The sequence below is a fragment of the Podarcis raffonei genome, chromosome 9 (genome assembly GCF_027172205.1).
Source record: "Podarcis raffonei isolate rPodRaf1 chromosome 9, rPodRaf1.pri, whole genome shotgun sequence".
NCBI classification, from domain to species: domain Eukaryota; kingdom Metazoa; phylum Chordata; class Lepidosauria; order Squamata; family Lacertidae; genus Podarcis; species Podarcis raffonei.
Window position 1 is genome coordinate 11,120,679 of NC_070610.1, and position 9,947 is coordinate 11,130,625.

At 41.8% G+C, this 9,947-nt stretch overlaps 1 protein-coding gene across 8 annotated transcripts in view; it reads left to right on the forward strand.

Annotated features, from left to right (window-relative positions):
- SLIT2 (slit guidance ligand 2) overlaps positions 1-6,990 on the forward strand; it is a 264,819-nt gene extending 257,829 nt beyond the window's left edge. For 5 of the 8 annotated variants that reach the window (XM_053403609.1, XM_053403608.1, XM_053403612.1 and 2 more), the window contains 4 exons: positions 135-289; positions 1,890-2,178; positions 4,396-4,607; positions 5,789-6,990. In XM_053403609.1, coding sequence (XP_053259584.1) covers positions 135-289; positions 1,890-2,178; positions 4,396-4,607; positions 5,789-6,030 — 898 coding nt within the window. In that variant the 3' untranslated portion in view covers positions 6,031-6,990. Of the gene's footprint in view, positions 1-134; positions 290-1,889; positions 2,179-4,395; positions 4,608-5,032; positions 5,122-5,788 lie in introns of all 8 variants that reach the window. The other 3 variants (XM_053403613.1, XM_053403615.1, XM_053403616.1) reach the window with 3 other exon arrangements.
- The last annotated feature ends 2,957 nt before the right edge of the window (positions 6,991-9,947 follow it).

Genomic DNA, 9,947 nt, shown 5'->3' on the forward strand with positions numbered 1-9,947 from the left:
ATAACCAAGAAAATTGTCTTGGTCTGTTCCTTGTAATTTTCTGAATACTGAATGTCTGGCTATTCATCTATACTGTGCTAAGGAAGAACATTCAATGTCTCGGATATTTAAAATATCCTTTATTCTTCTTCCAGTGTTGAGACCATCAATGATGGAAACTTCCATATAGTTGAGTTACTGGCCATGGATCAGATTCTGTCTTTGTCTGTTGATGGAGGAAGTCCCAAAATCATCAGCAACTTATCTAAACAATCCACTTTGAATTTTGATTCCCCACTCTATGTAGGAGGTAAGGAAACAGTGTGTACAGTGTTTCGATTGTGAGTATAAATAGCATATATGGTCTGGGGAAATGCAAATTATATATATTAGTTAATACAGTGGTACCTCGGGTTAAGTACTTAATTCGTTCCGGAGGTCCGTTCTTAACCTGAAACTGTTCTTAACCTGAAGCACCACTTTAGCTAATGGGGCCTCCTGCTGCTGCCGCGCCACCGGAGCACGATTTATGTTCTCATCCTGAAGCAAAGTTCTTAACCCGAGGTACTATTTCTGGGTTAGCGGAATCTGTAACCTGAAGCGTATGTAACCCGAAGCGTATGTAACCCGAGGTACCACTGTACACCAATTGAAGCAATATTTATGACAATTTCTGGTTTTACAGGTGTGCATTTTCTAAGCCAGCCTCATAGCAGAAATGTTAGCTGTGCCCTGGGACAAATTAGACCCTGCTGAATCAAACAGTGGCTGTGTATACATTACCGACTTAAAACACAGTGAGGTCTGTGGCGATCACACAGGGTCCCCGGACGTTTCACCGTCTATTGATCCCTTTATTTCTCGCTGCCACCGCCCAGACCCTACCTGGTACAATACTGAGCCCAGTCAGGGTTAAATTGAAACATAAACTTTTGTTTATTTATTGCAGTTCAACAAGCGTGTAGTTTCATAAACAGTATCAGTCAATTACATTCATGGGGTGCCTATCCAGACCTATAACTTTCGCTACCTGCTCTCCCTCACTAAACCACCTCTCAGATATTTACTTGTCTTCCTAGCTCCTAACTGTTCCTGACTCAGCCTATTTCACTACACTAACTCAACCTACCCACAGACTCTATCCCAATTCACTCCCACTCCAACCAACCACCCAACTCTCAACAAACTCCTTCCAGAGCTGGTTTTATAGTCCCTCTGACTCCACCCCCTGGGTCCTGACTGGGCAACCTGTTTAACTATTTCACCACCAGCACTCTCTCATATGTTAACGTCACAAGGTCATTTCCCCCTGCTGCATTTCAAATCACATTTGCATGTCACTGTACACATTAGTGCTGTTGGATGTTTTTCCACCCAGCTGACTTTCCACACCAGTGTGCAAAGAGTATGTCCTGCAGTTCTCAAATAGGATTGGTACTGGTTTTGTGGGGAATGCATCATAATGCAGTATTTCTCAAGAACCTACAGGATAGATGTGGATTGTAGCTAACACCACGTGTATACAGCTTCAAAAACCAAATGTGGGTGTGCATAGGATGCAGTGTAAACAGGAATGTGTACATAGCCTGTGAGTCTGGCTGCACTCAGATCCACATGGCACTACCTTTGGGTGAAAATGTTATCCCATCTACATTGCAGGCATTTAACTGCAGTATCTATTTGAGACTAGGACATCTAAGTTTGCCTCCACATTATTCATTCAGTCAACATAGCTCTGTAGAGATGTGGTGACTTGAAAATGTTGTTTTGTAACAGTGAGGAAATTATCTGGATATCTCATTGTACCCAAGCTAATCACAGTTAGGTTTTTAAATCAGCAGTGGTGATCTTCAAGTAATTATGAAAATTCATTTCATAGGTAACAAGTTGATGGCTTATTTGTTTTCCAGGCATGCCTATGAAGAACAATGTTGCTGCCCTGCGCCAGTCTCCAGGTCAAAATGGCACCAGTTTTCATGGCTGCATCCGTAATCTATACATCAATAGTGAACTGCAGGACTTTAGGAATGTCCCACTGCAAGTTGGAATTTTGCCAGGCTGCGAACCTTGTCATAAGAAAATGTGTGTCCATGGGACCTGCCATGTGACTAGCCAGTCAGGCTTTGCTTGTGAGTGTGATGGAGGATGGACTGGCCTACTCTGTGATCAGCAAGCCAATGATCCTTGCTTAGGAAATAAGTAAGTCCTTGTTCAAGTCCCTTTCTGATATTTTACATGTGCATATACACAGTGGAGTAGGGTAGGCTTTAAAAATTAGTAGCACACTTGAAAATCTCAATTTCTGGGGTGGGGGTGGGGGGGTGCGCAGAATATAATTGCCCACCTTTTGGGCCACATCTTACCTAGTTTGCTGATTAGCAAATTAATACAATAATCAAAAGTTGCTGAATGCCATCGTTCAACAACCAGCAGGCTGCTACTGGATCACATGCCATCTTTAGACCACCTTTCTATATTCTTCCCTTGCAAATTTAGTTTCCTCATTACAGTGGTGCCTTGCAAGACGAAATTAATCCGTTCCGCGAGTCTCTTCGTCTTGCGGTTTTTTCATCTTGTGAAGCACGGCTATTAGCGGCTTAGCGGCTATTAACGGCTTAGCGGCTTTAAGAAAAGGGAAACAAACTCGCAAGAATTCGCAAGACGTTTCGTCTTGCGAAGCAAGCCCATAGGGAAATTCGTCTTGCGGAACGACTCAAAAAACGGAAAACCCTTTCGTCTAGCGAGTTTTTCGTCTTGCGAGGCATTCGTCTTGCGGGGCACCACTGTATTTCTAGACAACATTACAAGAGGAGATTATAGCTTAAAAAAATGAATAAAATGTCATCATTCCATTCTCTTGAGTTTTTAACACCTCTCTAAAATCTTATTTTGATGATTGAAAAAGGACCATTGGTTTGTAATTGCTTTTTTTTTTTAACTATGACTATGAACAGCTCTCAAGCATTGCTCCCAATATAAATAGCAGCTTCAAGGGATCAATTTTCATCCGTATCGCAGCAGGGGAAGAAAGAGCTAGTTGCTCCTCCCCATCCTGTATGATCTTAATGATTATCAGCCCCATCCCAAACCAGTGCGCTCTGCATTTTTCAGAACATCCACATTAAATGTGAAGGTGCATTTAACATCCCATCCAGTTTGTCTCAGGGATTTTATACAGTTGTACATTGTTTTGCGACTGAGATCCGTTCCGGAGCCCCAGCCACTAGCCAAAAAGGACGCAGGGCAAAGCGCTGCATCTGTGCACACATGCAGAACGGTTTGCGCTTCTGCACATGCGCAATTGGCAAACCCAGAAATAAACTGTTCCGGTACTTCCGGGTTTGCCGCGGACATTCGCCACAATGGACGCTAGACAAGGCGGACTTTTATGGAGGTATTACTGTATCATGCAAGCATTCAGGTAGCAATTCACTCATCAGTGCTAAAGAAAAGAAAAACGACTTTGTTTATGTCTACCTTCTGACTGCTAAGTTTTATCTTAAATCTCAATGCCATGTTCTCTTTGGTCAAAGTCCAAAAGGGCTTTCTAAATTGTTGAATTCCATGGGGATGGGGTGAAAAGAGCCCAACAGGCAGGGCTGGCTCAAGACATTCTGGCACCCGAGGCAGACCACAAAACACCTCCCTCCCACCCGGGGAAGAAGGGCTGAGTGAAGTTCTACATTGGGATCAAGGGTGGGAGTGGACCAGCAGTGTCTCCCATTCACCAAGAGGCTGCTATAGAGGTGGTTGGGTGGCACTGCCAAGGTGGAGGCAGATCCAGCCTTCAAGGAGCGTACCACTGTGGAAGCAGCGGGCAATTCATTCCTTGGAGGGCGGATTTGCTGCCCCTGTGGATCAGGCTGCCTGAGGTGGTTGCCTCACCTTGCCTAATGGGTGGGCCAGCCCTGATTACAGGTAAGCCATGTTGTTGTTGTCGTCATCTTCTTCTTCTTCTTCGTCTTCATCATCATCATTAATAGATTGTATCAATCTCAGCCATTTTAAGCCAGATTATGCATTCCTTGCCCACACGGTCTCTAACACTTAAAGGAGGGAGGGCAGGGATCTTGAGGAATGCAGAATTTGGCACCTGTGACACCTTGCTCAGGTCTTCCATAACACATCTACAGTGGCAATATTCCAGTACTAACAAAACAAACGGGCTACCTTCTTCCGTATTGTTGCACTAACCTTCCGTACCAATTAGCGCGGGCCAAACGGCTTCGCTCCATGTCGTCCATGGAGCGCGTTCTAAAAAGGAAGGGGAAGTAAAAACCCTATAAACCATTTCCCTTTTGAGCATAGTCCAAAGTTTTTCGTTTAGTTTTTTTTTACAGTTAATGTCGCTTAGCCTTGGATTGGAATGAATACAGTAATTTATTTTTATTCTCTTGGGCTTGTCTCCCCCTGTAGATGTGTGCATGGTAGCTGCTTGCCAATCAATGCGTTTTCATACAGTTGTAAATGCCTGCAGGGACGTGCCGGTGTCCTCTGTGATGAGGATGAAGAACTGCCTAACCCCTGCCAGTCCATCCGATGTAAACACGGTAAATGCAGGCTTTCAGGCCATGGGAAACCGTATTGCGAGTGCAGCAGCGGATACACTGGGGACAGCTGCGATAAAGGTAGATAACCAGTTTGTCAAAGTTTCACGTAAGAGGGAAAATATTCGTTTTATTGTCGAAACATAATAAAGATGGAAAAAACAAACAAACCCCAGTCTTGCACACATGGCAGTACATTTTTCTTTGGGCTTCTTTTTTATTATTTCTTTCCCCCTTTATCCCACCCTAAGCTCTACAGAGCTTCTCTCAGTGAAAAGGAATATTTTTTTTTAATATAATAATGAAGAGGATTTTTTTTTAATATAAAAAATGATCTTTGAATTTAATATTAGCACTTGGAAGATTTTTTCCCCCATCAAGTATTTTGCTGTGAAAACTTTTTTCTTTGTTCAGAAGCGACTTTTTACTATATTTGAACTGCCACCTTTTACCTGCTATATCTTTCTGTATTTATTGTTTCTCTGCCTTCTGCAACTTCTGCGAAGCCAAATCCAATGATTCTGCTCCTAGTTTTATCACAAACTCTACTTTTGACCTCTCATCTTCAACTGATTTATCACAGCGAATTATACAGGTGAGATGGATAAAAACAGGATATTTTCCCCTCCACTGTCATCTTGTTCTTTTCTTTCCTTGTCTATCAAGGCTCTTTCACTTTTCTCTCTCTCCACCCTCCCCCCAACTTTTTTTCTTCAGCTGACATACATTTATTTTGTACTTTGCATCAATGTGACTAGAATAGAATATGGGGTTTGGGTTTTTAACCCAGATGTCTCCTATTTAAACTGTTTTTATGTCCCAGTAATTTATGAAGTTAGTGGAATGTAGCTTCTATTAAATAACAGATTGAATAATATTTAACTCAAGGTCTAATAAATGAAATTGCATGCCGTCTCAAGTACTTCCCAACAGTAAAAGAAACCAGCTGGTCGTGCTGTTAGGAATAGATGCTGTGCATTTTTGTAATAAAGGGAAAAGAATTAAATTTCCAATTTTCTTGTCATTGTAATAGCAGCGTATTTATGGCTTTAGGAATAAATCACCACTAAAGAATAAGCGAATCTGGAAAAAAAGCTCAATCTGCTTTTTTAATCCTGTGTACCAGAACCTTTATTTTCCCAAGCTAAAAATAATGTAAACAAGAGTCTATATTTAGACACATTTCATCTTCTTAGTAGATGACAACGATTGATATCATTGCATGGTGTGTCATCTGGGGGCTGCTCTTTTTCACGTTGCAGAAATCTCTTGTCGAGGGGAACGAGTCAGAGATTACTTCCAAAAGCAGCAGGGTTATGCCGCGTGCCAGACGACCAAGAAGGTATCGAGACTAGAATGCAGAGGAGGCTGTTCGAATGGGCAGTGCTGCGGACCATTGAGGAGCAAGAGGCGGAAATATTCTTTTGAATGCACTGACGGGTCCTCATTTGTGGATGAGGTCGAGAAGGTTGTGAAGTGCAGCTGTACAGCGTGCCCCTCCTAAACATGCCCTTTTTCGCTCCACTTTTGTCTTTTTTTTAAATGTTGTATACTTATTGACCGTGTCTTGGGACTAATTAATGCTTCATAGTGGAAATATTTGAAATATATTGTAAAATACAGAACAGACTTATTTTTATTATGAGAATAAAGACTTTTTTCTTCAACTGCAACAAAACAAAAATAAAGTGCTTGAACTGAGACTTCTTGTACCCAATAAAAATACCTGGTAACATTTCAACAGTGATGGAAAAACTTAACAACTTTTAACATCAGCCCTTCTTTGTAACATTCTGAAGATAAACAGGCACTTTGCTCAAGTGACTTTCAACCCTACAATCTTATTGATGAAAAATCAACCCCAGAGTCTGAGGCTTTGCTTTCTTTTTTTACTTCCTTAACTAGTTTTTCGTTGTCGTCGTTTTTGGTTTTTCTCTCTCGACAAGATCATATCAAACTTTTCCAGGGCGTGCAATGAAAAGGCACAAGGCGAACAGAAATCCTTTTGCGCAGATTTATGTTACGCGTTTTGTACGGCATAAAATAATCAAGTCGGGAAAAGGAAACATCTTGCCTCCTTAACAGAAGAGAATTCACCATAACCCTAAAATCTCCTGGTATATTCTTTTATGTCGGCATGTTAGCAAAAGAAGAAATTGAATGAGTGTTTATCTACCCTCTTCCAGTATTAATTTTTTTTGTAATATAAATGTTAAGGGGAGGATAAAAAATAGATTATTGTTGGGAAAATTAGGTATAATATGGAGTTTTGTTTTTATGAGTTCTGAGCAACTCTATACAGTATTCGGTTTATTGAGAAATATTTATTGTATCAAAGTACACTGTACTTAACATTTAGGCCACCCCTTTTACAGTTTTTTTCAATGCTTTAATATATATTAATTTATATTTGTCCTGATATTTTTGTACTTCCTGTTGTTGTTGGGGTTTTGTTTTGTTTGTTTTTTAAAAAAGAAGACTTAATCAGGATAGTTGCAATAGGACTAACATGGCATGTTCTCACGGGGTAAATAGATTTGGTCTGGGTTTGTTTTTTTCTCCTTGGCAACCTATCATCTGCCTGGTGTCACTTGAAAGAACTGGATGCCAGAAGCAACAGCAGGTTGTAGTCCTTGTAACGAGTGAGGGATGAGTCTTTACAGTAGATGGCAAATGTATGGAACTGAGCATTTCCCTGATATACATTGCTTTGCAGAAAATGAAATGATGTGTAGAAACTTGACACTAGAAAAGTAGACCTTTACAAACTAATATTCCCTTGGAGTATCCTTCCCTTTAAAATTAAAAAAAAAAGAGGCTGTATTACCAAGAACTGTGACTTTTCCCAAATATTAAAACTACTTTACTTGTCCTAATGTTTCCCTTTGTTAACATTTTTTGCTGCTAAATCACAATATAGAATTGGTAATAATTCTTCCTAGTTGGTTGTGTTCTTTTTTTCCAGTAAATCTCGGGGTACCCCGTAATGGGGATGTTTTTTCAATTTTTTTTAAAGAAAAAGTTAGATGTACATGTGTAATACGGTGTTTCTTTGTCTTATTTGGACTGATATCAGTACCTTTACTGATGTTTGTAAATTAAACAGATATTTACTTCAGTGCTAGCTTTTGCTTGTATTCTTCTAAGAAGTTTAACTTGCTCACTGGCCTATAATTAAACTCCAGTAGCATAACAAGAGTCAGATTAAAAAATTGTCCCAATCAAAAAAATAACCCAGGGAATATATTGCTGTCAAGCTAAAGGAGGAACCTCCATGCCTGTCTTGTAGCTTCAGAACTATTTTAAAGTGTTATCTCCAAACAGTCAAATAGTTACCGTATTTTTTGCACCATAACACTCACTTTTTTCCTCTTAGAAAGTAAGGGGAAATGTCTGTGCGTGTTATGGATGGAATGCCTACAGATGGCGGGGGGATCTGCTGCAGTCGTGAGCAGAGGATCCATGGTTCCCCTTCCTTCCCTCCTCCATGGCTCGCTTTGAAACAGCAAAGCGGGAGAAGAGCCGCTGAGTGGGGAGGAGAGAGGGACAGAGAGCCTGCTTGCTTTAAAGGAGCAAAGCGGGAGAGGAGAGGAGCCACTTATACGAGTGTAAGCTGCTCCTGTCCGGTTGGTTCCTTTAAAGCAAGCAGGCTCTCTGTCCCTCTCTCCTCCCCACTCAGCTCGCTAAATAGCAGCAATGTTTTTCAGCTCGCTAAGCCGGGGATGAGCGGGGAGGAGGGAGAAAAGCAGAACCTGCTTGCTTTAAAGGAGCAAAGCGGGAGAGGAGAGGAGCCTTCTCCCCTTATACCCCTCTTCTGCATTATTAGCAGCATCCTTCTCCACCCACCCCACGCGTGCTCCTTGTCCCTTGAGTGCTTTTCCTTCCCTCCCCACTTAAAACGTGGTTACAAAGCACAGATCCACATGGATCCTCAGGATTTTTGCACTGGGTCACACCAACTTCACCATCAGATCACATAGCATGTCCATGGCTACATCTTGCACCAAAAAAATCACGCACCCACTGTTGCCTGGGGCCGCAGTGGTGCAAAAACGTGGTTACAAAGCATGGATCCACATGGATCCTCAGGATTTTTGCATTGGGCTACTCCAAACTCACTCTCAGATCACATGTCTGTGGCCACAGCATGAACCACAAAACTCATACATCCACTGTTTCGTTTAGAATATTTTTTCCCTTGTTTTCCTCCTCTAAAAACTATGTGCGTGTTATGGTCGGGTATGTGTTATAGAGCGAAAAATATGGTAATTCTCGGGATACTTTTCTAAATACTAATCTAAATTTCTCCTGAGAAAGAACCGCATACACCATGTTATGTATTGAAGTTCTCACTCTGGCCCCCAGGGGTATTGTGTATTTTCACTCAGGTCCACGTCAGTTAATTTAGGCGGGAAACCCTGGGGTGTTGTTACAATGTTGACAGCCGGCTGCCTATAAAAGCAGGCCAGCTGAGCTGTTCAGTTCAGTTCAGTTCCAGCTTACTATAAAGAACCACTTGGAGAAATCTCTGTGTTGACTGCTGTGTCCACCCACAATTCAGTACACCATGCACTCTAATTCCATATTTGACTAGTTCTATACACATGTTCGGGATGCGGGTGGCGCTGTGGTCTAAACCACAGAGCCTAGGGCTTGCTGGTTAGAAGGTCGGCGGTTCGAATCCCCGCGACAGGGTGAGCTTCCGTTGTTTGGTCCCTGCTCCTGCCAACCCAGCAGTTCGAAAGCACTTCAAAGTGCAAGTAGATAAATAGGTACCGCTCCGGCGGGAAGGTAAATGGCGTTTCCGTGCGCTGCTCTGGTTCGCCAGAAGCAGCTTTGTCATGCTGGCCACATGTCCCGGAAAAACTGTCTGTGGACAAACGCTGGCTCCCTCGGCAAGTTAAATGAGATGAGCGCCGCAACCCCAGAGTTATCCATGACTGGACTTAATGGTCAGGGGTCCCTTTACCTTACCTATATACATGTTGATTGCTCACCTGTGCATTTTTCATCTCCATTCATTGTCCCAGTTTTCACTCTCCTTTCAGCCTGTGTTGTCTCTTCTTTTCATTGTTGGGATCACACCAGCTCCAAAGTGCAAATAGTTATTTTTCTAGTCCCTAACCCGCCCTGCTTCCCATGCATTTGACACACTCTTTTTTCCAATTTTTTTTATTGCTTTTCAACATTTGTCACAAAAACAACACAACACAATACTCAACAGAGGAAAAAAGGAACACACCACACAGTGATAAACTAAACACACAAGAAAAAAAGATTCTATTTTCAGATATCCAATGCAATGGCACTGGAATTGGAGATTTCCTTGTTTGCATATTAGTTTCTTAGCTGTTGTGCTAGAAACAGCTCACATTAGGATGGTTAGATTTCTAACCAGGTTATTGGCTTCTCAGAAGTCCC